At 46.1% G+C, this 13,554-nt stretch overlaps 2 protein-coding genes across 7 annotated transcripts; one reads left to right on the top strand and one right to left on the bottom strand.

Moving 5' to 3' along the window:
- Positions 1-1,448: 1,448 nt before the first annotated feature.
- Positions 1,449-4,374, bottom strand: TEFM (transcription elongation factor, mitochondrial). The gene is made up of 4 exons (XM_019542424.1): positions 4,347-4,374; positions 3,770-4,233; positions 2,702-2,848; positions 1,449-1,938 (listed from the first exon to the last, which is right to left on the bottom strand). The coding sequence occupies exons 1-4, from the start codon at positions 4,357-4,359 to the stop codon at positions 1,501-1,503; spliced, it is 1,062 nt and encodes a 353-aa protein (XP_019397969.1). The 5' UTR covers positions 4,360-4,374; the 3' UTR covers positions 1,449-1,500.
- A 115-nt stretch (positions 4,375-4,489) lies between these two features.
- ADAP2 (ArfGAP with dual PH domains 2) lies at positions 4,490-13,339 on the top strand. 6 transcript variants are annotated; one of them, XM_019542421.1, is made up of 11 exons: positions 4,509-4,757; positions 5,516-5,646; positions 6,250-6,341; positions 6,831-6,916; positions 7,361-7,470; positions 8,084-8,230; positions 8,525-8,608; positions 9,832-9,894; positions 10,836-10,913; positions 11,429-11,648; positions 12,796-13,339. In XM_019542421.1, exons 1-10 carry the CDS (start codon positions 4,667-4,669, stop codon positions 11,645-11,647), a joined length of 1,101 nt encoding a protein of 366 aa, XP_019397966.1. In that variant the 5' UTR covers positions 4,509-4,666; the 3' UTR covers position 11,648; positions 12,796-13,339. The 6 variants fall into 6 exon arrangements, 4 of the variants coding, with proteins under 4 accessions (XP_019397968.1, XP_019397967.1, XP_019397966.1 ...); XM_019542420.1 differs by having other exon boundaries at positions 12,680-13,339; XR_002102404.1 differs by lacking the exons at positions 10,836-10,913; positions 12,796-13,339 and having other exon boundaries at positions 4,490-4,757; positions 9,115-9,894; positions 11,429-11,447.
- The last annotated feature ends 215 nt before the right edge of the window (positions 13,340-13,554 follow it).

Genomic DNA, 13,554 nt, shown 5'->3' with positions numbered 1-13,554 from the left:
TGGAACCAACTTCCTAGGGAAGTGGTGCTGGCTCCTACCCTGGGGATCTTTAAGAAGAAGCTTGATGACTACCTGCCTGAACTCATTTGAGTCCAGTCTTTTCTCCCACCCAGGTGGGCGGTCAGACTTGAAGATCTACAAGGTCCCTTCTGACCCTACTTCTATGGTTCTGTCTATACCTGTGGCTCTGTCCAGGTAGAGTCCCACCAGATCTGTTATCCCTATGAGATTGTAGTCTTTCTTGTTTGGTAGGACCAGTTCCTCCTGTTTATACCCCAAGCTCCCGGCATTGGTGTACAGACATGTAAATATCCCATTGGGAGCCCTAGGCTTCCTCACATTCTAAGGAGGACACCGTTCCAGGGCTGGGGTAGGAGTGGAATCCCTTGCGTGTCCTAGCCTGTTGGTTTTGTAGGTATTGCCTAACAGGCTTGCATTGGTGCTTGTCCACCCATCCCCCAGCAGGCTTAGTTTAAAGCCCAGTCGAGCAGGTCAGCCATTCTGGCTGTCCCTAGTGAAGTAAGGCGGAGGGTGTCTCTTCCCAGCAGACTGCTGCCGCTCTCACCGAAGAGCAGACTGTCGTTGTGAAAGCTTCAGTTTCCACAATCACACCAGTGCCACAGTCTTCAGTTGACCACCTTGATCTGTCTCCTGTAGCCCATGACCCATAACTGGGAGGATAAAGGAAAAAACCACCCGCACCCCTAAGCCCTGCAGCCATTCATGACCTGGCTGGGATTGCTCAGAGCAGTGTCATTCATGGCCACATGGATAAGAAGCACAGGGTAGTGGATTTTTCATCATGGAAAAAATCAGAGCTGCTGCCACCCTCACTTACCAGGACTTGGGTCCAGCTGCAGTTGTCCCCCTGCCCTCCCCTACTGCTTTGTGGTGGTGAATAGGCCTGATATGTTGTTGCCCCTCAGTCCCAAGTCATTCCCCACCCCCCACAGTACCCCTCACTCCCTGCCTATCCTCCACTTGCTCCCTCCCAGCAGCAGCTCCCCCTGTGCAACAGGACATGGGTCCAACTGTGGCTGTTCCCCCTGCTGCTCTATGACACTAAGCAGCCCTGACAGGCCAGTGCCCTGCCCCTGCTGTTGCCCCTTACTCCCCAGCTACAGCCCCCACAAACCTGACCCACAGGGCCCCCCTGCCCTGCTTCCATCACCCTGCCTGGCTGTATGTTGTGTGCGCAGGCAGGCACACGTGATGCCCCTGCCTCCAATCACCTTCCCCTGCCTCAAGCAGCTCCTTGCTAGGGCAAGCTGGGAAGTGCCAGGAAAAACTTTGATGAGGAGCAGAGTAAAATCCCAGACATTTGTTGATATTTAAAAAAACACAAAAAACACTTGGACAGAGATGGGAGGACCCAAAAAGAGGACAGGTCCAGGAAAACCCTGATGTATGGTAACCCTAGCTATATGTAAAGTAAGAGGAAATACATGTTCAGTTAAAATACAACATTCAGTTTACTTTGGCTCTACAACAGTAAAAGATTCAAGTAGTGTTGTTTAATATTAGGAGTTCATAAAAGGCTAATGCCTGTAGTAGAGAATCACACATCTCCTCCTCCCTGTTTTGTGTAACTGAAGAAAGTAAGTTTCTATACGTCACCACCTTGTTCAGGGGAAAGGATATTCGTGGCTGTTCTTGGGTAACATATTCTAGGAGAAGTTGCTTCACAAGTTCCATTCCACTTGACCGGAAATCTCCCACCATCAACCCAAAGTGTTTTCCTACAACAGTTCGGGACATACCTAGTATTTGGTCCTGGACATCTAACTTCAGTGTTTTATGTAACAGGGCATACAGCATAGCTTCGATCGTGCGAAGATGTAATATTACAGGAAACAAATTTGTATTCTGATTAGAAAGTCTTTTTTTTTCCAGAACATAAACATCAGCTTTAGGAAGTTTGGAAACCACTGAAGAAATCTGGGGAGGAGGGAGAGAGAGAAGAATATGCACATTAGCCAGAACACTAGCTAAATCAGCTGATCTAGAAACCAAAATCGAAAGATTTCTTAACTAGCGTATTTCAGATGAGTGATAAAGTACTAAGCTGGCAAAAAGGCATTCCAGTTTTCATCAAGTTTTACTCATGTTTTTGTTAAAATTTCAACAAGACACATCAAATGGAAAACTTCTTTCCAGTTCTCCTCTTTGCCACTTTAAAAAATGGTTGTTTAAGTCTAAATGTTATTTATAATTATTGAAGAACGTGGAGAAGGCTGTTCACTTTCTTGCAGCCACACATCGCACTAGTAACAAATCACAGCTCATAATTAGGGTGCAAGAAGGACTGTTGCAAGCAGCTCCTCACAGCTTCTGAATGTTTCTAAATACTTCAGGTCCTCTGGTACAAGAAAGGTCACATCTTTCTTATGGAGTTCTAGAATGGAAAGTTTTGTTTACCTGCAGAAAGTTCAAGACAAGTGTTGAAGAAAGCAGCTCTACCACTTGAGTGCTGTATGCATTGCCAATAAACAAACTTTTAAAGGCTATATCTCATACAGATTCCTTTTGCAAAACTGGGTTTTCTATGTGCAATTCACAGAATAAACCAGCAAAATAAATGCTGCTTAGAAAAGGTCTCCCTTGGAAAATGAAGTACTTTTCTATATGTTATAAAAGTGAGCGAGTAAAAATTAAACTTAAAGAGTTTATTTTTAAAACATCCAGAAGACCTTCTACTTACATTTTCCAGATACACTGCTGGCTGATAGGTTCCCTTTATAAATCTGTATTCTTTTTGCTCCCAGCTGTGAACTGCTAAGCCGCGATCCACATGAGCCCATGCAATTTTGCAAGGGCCAAAAACAATAGACACGATGCTAGATAAAGCCTGAATAGAAGAAAGGTGGTGTCAGTTCTTTCAGCAGTTAATATCTCCAGCCTTCTGATGGTGTATGTACGAATTATGTGCTGAATATTATTTAATAGCTTAGATGAAAATACCACCTTTTACAAAACTATACAGAGTTCAGGTTGATAAAATATAATTTCTAGAAGTGTTAAATTTAGAGCACTAACAAAAATTATTCTGAAAATAAGAGTGGTGTCTTAGATCAAATGGGTCAGGACTGGACACAGGCATGGACGAACCATGCAGCTGCCCAGGGCCCAGACAGAAAGGGGGCCTGAAAATGGTGAAAATACGAATTATTATGATCATTATCTCTGGTGAAGGGGGTCCTGATACAGGCTTCCCTCGTTTATGCAGGTCCTGTATGTGTGAATTCACTCTTACGTGATAACCCTTTTTATATAAAAAAAAAATTAGTTATATGCAACATAATTTCATTTTTATGCGATCGGTGCAGTGGAAACTCCCAGTCAGCTGCTTTGTGCGGTGCCTTGTGAGAGTGACATGCACCAAAAAATGTCTCCGGTGTAGACCTGTTCTCCTCACTTGTTGTCTGAAATATGTTTCTGTAATTACCATCCCCATTATGAAAGTGCCCTGTGCTTGTATGTGCTGTCTGTTGTGAGTGCATACCAACACTGTCTTGTAAAATTGGCAGAAATGGGCCTGGGGGTCAGTACAGTTGAGGTCTTGGGATGTATTCCTATTGGTGACATTGTAAAGTGGGGTCCCTTTATACGAATTCGAGCTATGCGCCGTTTTCCAGGAACGCATGTACAACATAAAGCAAGGGAAACCTGTCCGAAGAATTCACCCAGCCACCAGGAGTCTGAACAGTGCTGAAATGGCTACATCCCCGCAACCGTGCGGACGGCTACATATCTTCAGGCGACTACATACCTCCGCGTTTTTTATTTTAGGTTTAAAGAACCTCGTCGACAATTTAGCGCCCTGCATTTTTCCCTCTCTCCTCTCCACTTCCTCAGATGAATCCAGAATAAAGTTGCAGACGTTAACTAGGGTTTGAAGTTGCAAGATAGGCACGTTCAGTAAGCTTGGCAAGTCCCCAAAGGGCCCGTGTTGCAGGCGATACTCGACGATGTCGGCCGGCAGGGTGCCCTGCAGCTCTCCGATGGCGGCCAGCTCCTCCTCGGACGCGGTGTTGAGCGCCTGCAGGACAGCGGCCTGCTGCTCCGGGGAGAACAGCGCGCCCAGCGGCTTCTCGGGCCGCTCCGTGCTCCAGTCTCTGGTGGGGGCGCGGGGGCGGTCCTGCTGCAGCGCGGGCCCCAGGGTCTCCAGGCCGGCCCGACGGCACAGGGGCTGCAACCAGGATGACACCGCGCCGAGGTGCAAGAAAAAGCTTCCTGGGGAAAGAGGCAGAGCACGTTGCAGTGAGCTCGCAGAGCTGGCAAGCACGGAGGGAGGAGAGGCGTGAAATCCTCTTACAACGACCCTCGACCCGAGCAGGCCCCACTACCCCGCCGCAGCATCACGGCGCCCACGCGGCTTCGGACAGAACTGCGCTCCCGGCCCCGCTGACTCTGAGGGGAAGGCTCTGCTTCCGGTTCCTAAGGGGGGGGGGAAACGGGACTTTCCAGTTCTGGTTCCGGGTCCCAACCCCGACGGGAAAGGTTCTAGTTCCGGTTCCGGTTCTGGAGCCTGAGGGCAAGGTTCCGGTTCTAGTTTTGAAGCCGCGGCTATGAGGGGGCTGAGGCGTGTGGGCTGCGGTCTCCTTCTCCCTCCTCTTCCCCTCCCCCACCGCCTGCCCGCCTGGGGCGGTTCTTCCTTCCCCGCGAGATGGAGCGCGACAGCGGTAGGATGGCGCTGCTGGAGGTGCTGCGGGCGAGCGGCGCCGGGAACACCCACTGCGCCGACTGCGGGGTGCCAGGTGAGCCTGGCCCGGCCTCTGCCTCTCACCTGAGGTGCCTGTGGGGGGAGCAGCTCTGGCACACGCTCCGGTGGAGGCCGCTGGGTGGGAGGGAGGAGCTGCCCAGAGCCCGGCTGTGCCGTGCCCGCGGGGCCGTGTGTGGGGAGGCCCCTTGGAGAGATGGAGGAGTAGGAGGGAGACGTCACCCCGATAACTAGCCAGTCGGTGTGAGAGTCCTCCGAGATCAGGGGAAGATTAGGTGGTCTGTTTTGCAGCCGGAAGAAGCGGAGATAGTTCCACAATTTCACTCGGTCTCGAAATGCCTAGCCCAGAACATCGAAGCTGCGAAGCCTCCTAGTCGCCTTGGCAAAGGGCGTTTCTGCCCATAGACGATTGTACCCCGAAGGCTGAATTTCTACCAACCTCAGCATTGGGCTGTTAGATTTTTAGTGATGCTGAAGCCCAATAGACGTTGCACCTGTTAGGTCTGTCACTGGGTTGTTTCTCAGTCACCGGCTGGCCCGTACGGACAGGTTTCTGGTTATCGTGTCATCTAAATTTATTTTTTTTGAACAAGTGTTTGGTGGAAGGACCAACGGATGAATGGGTCATGACGGCAACAGAGTCATTTCCACATACGCTGGGTCTGGATTTGACTCCAGCGACTGCACCGTGAATGTGGTTTTATTTTGGATGTGAATCTCAGAGACTGTCATTCCTTTGCCGGTGCGTTGCTACATGCTGCGCGGCACTACAAACTTCCTTATGTTTTTCTTTAGATCCTGAATGGGCCTCTTACAAACTTGGAGTATTTATTTGTTTGAATTGCTCTGGGATTCATCGCAATCTTCCTGAAATCAGCAGGGTCAAATCCCTCCGCCTTGACTTCTGGGAGCATGATCTTGTAGAGGTATGGATGGGGAAGCAAGAATTCAAGTTCTGTCTGCTGCATTTCAGCATGTTGTTTTTCTGTCTCCTGGTCATGACATTGTCAGGTCAATAAAAAACATGGAATAACATTAATCTCTGGGGTTTCTAGTGATGTCTCCAACCCATAGTGATACATGGTCAGATTAGGACATGCTAAGAAGTGCTTATCCTCCATCCTGTTATTAGGTTATGTTTATAGAGCACATAGGTAGGTGCACATTGCGCTTTATAAGCACGCGATGACTTTCACATATATAGGGTCTTTTCCTTGAGACTCCCAGTCTCTTTTTTTAACAAATTAAACCTCACATCTTCCCACCGAGACATTTATGTATGTTATCCCCAGTCTGCAGCTGGGGCAGAGGCCATAAAGAAGGGTAATATTTCCTGTTAGAACACAGGAAAGAAGAAAGGTCAAACACAAGCACAACAAGCATTCATTCATACCTGCATGTGTGTACAGAAGGCTGAGCAAAATAAATATGCTGCTGCCTTTGTCCCTAGTTTCACGGTATGTTTATGAAACAATACTTATTTTTCTGGCTGCCAGTCCCCCAATTGAGGAACTTCTTTTGTTTTGCAGTTTATGAAGAAGCATGGGAATCTCTGTGCAAAGGCTATCTATGAGGCAGAAGTCCCTCCTTTCTATTATGTTCCCCAGTCTAAAGACTGCCTGTAAGTTGCTGACTTGAGGGCTGCAGACCTTCATAAGCTTTTGTACTTTTGCTTCTCCCTGCCTGTGCCGCCATTAGTATCATATTTTCTTGCATGCAGCATGTCAAAGAATAAAATAACCTAGTTTTTGAAAGGCAGAATGGAAAAAAAATAGATTTTTCTTTGTACTAAGTAACTGAGTAGCAGCAGTTAAAGAGCTAAGCCTGCTTGTTCTGCTCCCTGATGATGCTGTGCAGTTAGTTTTGCTTTTGTCCAGCAGAGTCTTGACTGATAGAAACATTGCTACCTTATTTCTTTACTTACAGTGCAAACTGCAGTTTCCAGCAACATGTTTTTTTTGAAGTTATATGTTGTATATGAGAAAATACAGGTATTTTGGCTGTGCTGAATGGTGTTGGTTAGCCTGTTTCCATATGCAGCTGGAAAGGGGTAGGGGCAACAATCGGAGGTGGATCTGGATTGAGCTAATCCATGTTTTTCTTTTTTCAGGGTTTTAAGAGAACAATGGATCAGAGCTAAGTATGAGCGGAAAGAATTTGTTGCCACAAGCATCAGCCGTGAAGCATGTACCTCAGGTAAAAAGTCCTTGATTGTCTATAGAGGGTTGTTACCCTTGTGAAGCCAAAGCTACAGAGGACTGAAAACCTCTTCTCAGTGGCTGGGGTTGGCTGAGGTGGTCTTATTTTCACCTTGCTGAGAAACTGTCCTCCTACATGCTCTGTCAGGATGTGCAGCCAGTATATGCTTACTTGGAAAACCTCATTTACAGGTATATGATACATTGCACATGGAGAAGCTCAGATTGACCCTAAGGCTAATAAATGGGCATTTACCCCTCTGAGCTCCAGTATGAGGACCCAGATGCATGGGCTGGAGGTACATTTTTCTCCCTCCACTGCTCAATAGTGTTCTTTAAAACAGAAAACCGGAGATGGAAATAAGACTAGAAACAAAGTCACATTTCCTCTTCAGCAAGTATGTGGTTTCACTGAAACTGAGGTGTCTAGCTTCCATTTCAGGCAGCCGTGAAGGATTTCTGTGGAAGCGTGGGCGGGATAGCAAGCAATTCCTTCCAAGGCAGTTTATCCTGTCAGCAAGCGATGGGGTACTGAAATACTACACCAAAGAGGTAAGTTCCTCAGGCATAAACTGGTCAAAGTCTGGTTTTGTAGCCAAGTTCCTGGCCCACACACACACAACTTGCTGAACAGTTTGCTGGCTCTTAGATTTTGTTGCTATGCCCACCAGCCTTCCACCCTCATATTTGATGGACAGGAAGAGGGAGAAGGGTTAAGCTGGCAGGAGTTACTTCCTGTTTTACCAGCACTAATCTCATGAAGCACCCACTACTCCACTTCTTGCCTTCTTGCATAAACCACATCTCGCTTCTGTGCAAAACTACAGTTTATGGCTCTTTTGGAAAATCATACTAGAGAGCGCTGAAGTTAATGAAGTGATAAGGAGACTGGCACCTGAGAGATGGCAGGTGATAGGACAGGACTCGCTAACCAGGCCCTTTCTTCTAAGGAAACTGTGCAGCATCATTTGTCAAGGAAAAAAAGACTTTCTTTGGAATGAAGTGTGATGGACACAAAACAAGTAACAAAGATTTAGCCTTTGCCAACTTTGTTTGAGGAAGCTGGTTTTTAGCTCATTGAGGAAATGCTAGTTGGTTAGCACCTTTGCCCTTGACTGCTTCCCACAAAGTCACTGTTAACACATGAATATTTTTTGACCCACAGTCTGAAAGTCCAAAAGCTGTGATCAGCATTAAGGATCTGAATGCAATGTTCCAGACAGAGAAAATCCAGAACCCCCATGGGCTGCAGATCACATACAATGAAGGTGGTCTGACAAGGAACCTTTTTGTCTATCATGAGAGTGGAAAGGTAAAGGCAATGTTGCTTTTGTAGTAACTGAGAAATGTTGGTTCTATCACTTGTCTAAGGGTTACAGTGAAGTAGTATATGGCAAGACTACCTTGTTCTGTTTTTAGCTCTACCAGTGATCACTGTGTGATCCTGGGCAGGTTGCTTGCCTTCATTTCCCTTTAGGTTCTACATTGCAGTGTTAGGAGATGCAAGACAAATTGGCAAAGAGTCTGAAGATACTTTTTAGAAGACAACACTTGTAACTTATTGCATTATTCCTGTCTTCACAGTTATATTTGCTATCTTCCTTAGGAAATTGTTGACTGGTTCAATGCCATTCGGGCAGCGCGTTTCCATTATCTTAGAACCACCTTCCCCACTGTCCCTGTGTCTGAGGTGAGAACTGAAAAAGCTTGAAATAATTGATCTGGACATCATGAAACACGTTTGCTCATGCACTGTGCTATGGTATTATCCCTCAGGATAGAGAATGGATTTGAGAACTTCTTATGAACTCATTTCCCCTTCTTGGGGGGTGGGTCGGCCTCTAATTCTGGGCTTCTATGGGGATACATTTGGCATCTATTTCCAGTAAGCACTAGTCTGGTTGTTAAGACTACTGGTAAGGTTTGCGTGCGCAGGTAGTGCTGTGTGGCAAGTGGTGCTGTTGCATGCAGGTTGGGTGGTGAGCCAACGTGTGCTTGGACAAATGCAACTTGTATGTTAGCAATTGAAAAATGGAGGCCATAATAGTGAGTAGGGCTCATAATCTTCATTTTAGAAATATATCAAGGCTTTTCTAGCTCAAAATTGAAAATCAGTAGCATAATATCATTTTTGCTTCTTTATTAGGCATTTTCCATTTTCTTCCTATACTCTTTTTCTAATCCCTTGTTCGACACCTTGCTCAACAGTCAGTTATGATCTTGCTTTACAAGCACCAAGACTCTTCCTCATCTCTCTCCATTGTGTTAGTTGCAACCAATCTCTTGGCACCTGGGCAAGAAGCCACTAACTTGTATACTCATGTTTATGAGAGCACACAGATCCTTATCTGAAGAAGCATCACAGTGATAGCCATACAGAGAAGAATGTTACAATATGTTACTTATACAATGAGACAGACACTCTGGGTTCTCCCAAACTAATCTGAGAGCGTCCAAGCTATTTCTGGGTTTTGACTGCAGGCTCGCACCCTCCCTCCCCTTTTGTTGCTATTGCAGAGCTTGTCTTCACAGCACATTATTACTATTATTATAGTTCATGTTGACCAAGTGTGGGTAAAATTAACTTCTCATCTTTCACTGTAACCAGAAAACAGTTTCAGTTTAGCCCCAAATGGTAGATTATTTTTTGCAGTGATCAAGTCATTGTTGAATGGAGGAACATCCTGTACTCGGTGCACAGAGTAGATCAAACTCAGGAGCTAAATACGTCCACATTGTCTGTTTAAAATTTGGCCTGTAGAAACAAAAACATGTGTTTGTTTTTGCTTTAGACTTCCTTTTAATATGCAGATAAAACAAATCACAAAAACTGTTGATGATTTGCTTTGGTAAGTTAGAAGAAAAAGCTGAGTCTAAATGAGATGGTAGCCAATGTCTTTTTTGTTCTTCTAGCTTGTACCCAAGATTACGAGGCGTTATTTCAAAGAAGGCTACATGAAGAAAACGGGACCAACGGTAAATTCCCCCTGAATGTCATGGCTGAGCGCCATTTAAAAGCTTAACACTAGCCAAGCATAACTTTTTCACAGAAGCAGAACGTTTACTAATGTTGTCATGATTATGATTAAACAATTTGCTGGGAGCTGTAGTTAAGTGCATTCCAGTTAACCTGGATGGACTGAGTCTCAGTTTGTAATGAGCGCAGAGGGGTTTTTTTTCACTTTTGCATGAGATATAACTTTGAGGGTTCATTGCAAACTGCCGGTGTGATGGAATAATTGGCAGTGTTTCTGGAGTTGCAATTAACAGACAGGCACATGACAGCCACCCATTCAGTGCTAATACTAGTAACTTTGCAACTCCATCATCACAAGGTGTCCACTACAGCAGAGACTTTCATGCAGATTTCTCTCTCCCAGTGCCTATTCTTGTTGTCTCTCCACATATTTTCTGACTCTGCCTACACACCCAGCCTCCAGCCTGTGTCAGTACTGCTAAAAGGATCATGAGTGAAATACTTCATGCTGGTAGTGAATATGCCATTGTTAAATTTCATCTCTCTCAGATCTTTTTGCAGTGCCTCATCCTGTAGGTTTACTACAGCACATCACACGTGAATTCTTACCAGCCAAAAAGGCAAGACTTTTCTTAACTGAATGTTTACAGTGGGGAGAAATAGTGCTGAACCCTTAGTGGGGCTGTGGAGTTGTTCAGTGTCAGCTCTGGCTTCCAGTGGAAGGTTTGTACATTGGTAAAGAATTCATGGTGTCACTATTGTTAACCTTGAGAAGAAAGAGAGCTGAGGCTGTAGGTGTGCTGGTGAGTCTTGGAACTGCATGAGAAGCTGAGAGTGAACCAGAGCACAGAGTTAGGAGGAGGTGGCCAAGGACCTGCCATGAGTGGGTGGAGCCCTGCTCCTGGAAGCTGGATCATTAAAGAGCTTATTCTTTATCTAGCACAAGGAGGTCTTCAAGAAGCGCTGGTTTAGCTTGGATTCACAGGAGAGGAATCTGATCTACTTTAAAGACCCATTGGTAAGGAGGACTCCTTATTTCATGAACAGAACTGCTTGAAAGGGGCTCTGTATCATACTGATCCCACCATGCATGTGATCACAACAGCTCTAAAATAATTGTGCAAATTTTCAGGAGAGCTGTGCACCTCAGGAGCTGAGGTGTTTGGAAAAGCTGGCCTGGTGGGGAGGGGGAAGGGTGCTGAGTGTTCTGGCTCTTTTGAGGAGTTTGTATTAAATGACTGAACTTAGCTCTCAGGTACTAGGGCATATGGAGTCAGCCACCTCGGGTCACAAGGCAGATCCTTGCCCTCATTCTTTGTGCTTGGGCAAGAAGTTAGTAAGTTAGTGACAAAGACCAGAGAACTCAGGTCTCCTAGTTCTCTGTGTTGGGAATGCCTTTGAGTCCCATCATACCTGGAGCCATGGCAGTGTTCCCTCCAAATTAAACCTACTTCTGCTGCCATCAAATGACAGTCTGATGTCAGTTTTGAGCAACTGTGGATGCCTGCGACTATCCTGCTTTCTCCCTCTAAGGCTGCCTTTGAAACAGGCCGAGTGATTATTGGAAGCAAAGAGCATGGGTATGAAGTCCGGGCGAGCTTACCCAGAGGAGTCAAAGGGAAGAGGTGGAAAGCTGGACTCACCATAGTCACACCCAAAAGGGAGTTTGTGTTTACATGTGAGAATGACAGGGAGCAGAAGGAGTGGATGGAGGCTTTGAATGAAATCATTTCCCAGCCCGTGACTGCCTAAGGTGAGTGGTGAGTTCCAGCAAACAGGCCTTCTTGGTTCACTGTTACATGGTGACCTTTTCTCCAGGTAGCTGATACAAACATCATATCATTGAACACCGTGCGCATATAGGCTTCTTTCCTCTAAAGATGTAGATACAGAGTCGAAAGGACCCAGGCAGACTGGTGTCCTTGCAGAGCTTGTGGGGGGGTCACTGTAACAGGGGCTCAGTTCAAGGCAGCTATAGCTCAAACTGGAGACTGCACCAGCCCCGACCTTCACTCCTGAACAGAAGTACACGCAGCCTCTGCCTCTTCCTGATCAAGCCCCTGTGCCAATACAGGGATGAATTGGCCCCTGTTGCTTTATGAAAATGGAAGGATGTGCTTAAAGTCATGACAAACCAAGGGATTAACAGATATGGAATTACAGTTATCCTCAGCAGACCGTCCTTAACCCTCCCAACTGCGTGCTAAATACTGAGCACAGGAAACATTCCATGGAGCCCTCATCTTAAATGAGGCTTGTTGCCATAGCTGAGAGCAGGGGAATGAATGCAAGAAGGGTCTGAGGAAAAGGGGGATGCACAGGTCCAACTTGTCAGGGTTCAGAGGGTTGAAATAATGTACAGTACTCTGAATTTGCAGAGCAAATCCAGACTATAGGTCCAAAGTCCTGGGTCCAGCCTTCTGTCCAGCCCAGCTCTGCTTAACAGGAGACCTGGGGTAGGGAAGTAGGATAGAAGTCGTGGCTCCCCTTTTCTGGAGCTGGCTCTAACTTACACCCTTAGCCTCAGCAGATCAATTCAGCTGTCAGGTGAGCTGGGTAGAGAGTCCTTTGGATATGTCCTCTTCCATAGCCTTTCCCTCTTCGGGCTTTGAGGTGCAGCCCTGGCTCTACTCCTTGAGGCTATCGCAGGCCAAGTGGTAGGTATTTAGATGGTCTGTTCAGCTGGGTTTGTAGCCAAGAGTCTACTTCTTGATTTCACATGCAGTCATTCTTAAAAAGCTCTGGGAAGCATTGATTTTCTTTGTCTCATTCACTTTGCATCAGAAGCCAGTCTCAGGCAGTGCCAACAGCCAGTTAAGTTGTATTTGACATATCAGTTGAGAGGAAAGATAAACTACGATAAACCAAGAGATGCTGGTTTTGCTGTTGTCTTCTCTCAGGTGTAAAAAGGATTCCAGTTTCAGGACATATTCAGTCCTTGGACTGTTTGCTGAGACTGTTTAGCTCACAAGAGCAATGGTGATTGTGGCTATGACCTCCTGCACTCCAAGAACCAGCCTGAGACGACCGACCTTACTTCCTATGGGGCATCAGCAGCTGTTACATTATATTAAAGGCTTTCAGCCACTTCTGACATGGACTGCATGAAGCCAGTAACCAAGAGATGATGGGCTGTGTATTCTGGGGTCAGGACACACTGGGTGCCATTTTCAAGAGTGCTGAGCACTGGCCTCATTGAACTTTGCTCTCTTGAAGTCGGTGCAGGTTTTACCATTGATTTCAGGAGAATGAGGCATGAGCTGAACACCTGGACTTAAGAGGTGCTGAGTAGCTGCAACTCCTCTGGGCTTCACTGGGTTTCTCACCTTCTCTCAGGACATGAACGCTGGCTTTTATTACAAAACAGTCTCAGGTCCTTTGCTGTTTGTATTTCTGATTACATAAATCCCAAGCTATGTAAAAATAAAAGATAGTTTTACCTTACTCAGACTGTTATAATGTCACATTAAGACTCTCCAAGAATCTCAATTATCATCTGCATTTTGCAGTTTGAGAATCTGACATACAGAGAAGTCGCCAGTTTGTTTCCAAAGCAACCACTGATTCTGGGGGCCTGAGGTGAGACATCTGAGCTTGTTATTCAGAAGTGCTGAGCTCTCCTGACTTTGGGAAGTTCAGCTGGAAGAACAGGTCCTAGA

Source organism: Crocodylus porosus, unplaced genomic scaffold (genome assembly GCF_001723895.1).
Source record: "Crocodylus porosus isolate Cpor-Errol unplaced genomic scaffold, CroPor_comp1, whole genome shotgun sequence".
Lineage (NCBI taxonomy): Eukaryota > Metazoa > Chordata > Crocodylia > Crocodylidae > Crocodylus > Crocodylus porosus.
The sequence above is the reverse complement of the archived record's forward strand: the minus strand, read 5'-3'. Positions and strand labels throughout refer to the sequence as shown.

Coding starts and splice junctions, on each gene's coding strand:
- TEFM (XM_019542424.1), bottom strand. Junction 2,849..3,769: donor CTAAAATAAAAAACGCGGAG/GTATGTAGTCGC, acceptor TCTTCTATTCAG/GCTTTATCTAGCATCGTGTC. Junction 1,939..2,701: donor CAGCAGTGTATCTGGAAAAT/GTAAGTAGAAGG, acceptor CCTCCTCCCCAG/ATTTCTTCAGTGGTTTCCAA.
- ADAP2 (XM_019542421.1), top strand. CDS start 4,667: ATGGAGCGCGACAGCGGTAGGATGGCGCTGCTGGAGGTGCTGCGGGCG. Junction 7,471..8,083: donor TGAAATACTACACCAAAGAG/GTAAGTTCCTCA, acceptor TTTGACCCACAG/TCTGAAAGTCCAAAAGCTGT. Junction 8,609..9,831: donor CCACTGTCCCTGTGTCTGAG/GTGAGAACTGAA, acceptor TTGTTCTTCTAG/CTTGTACCCAAGATTACGAG.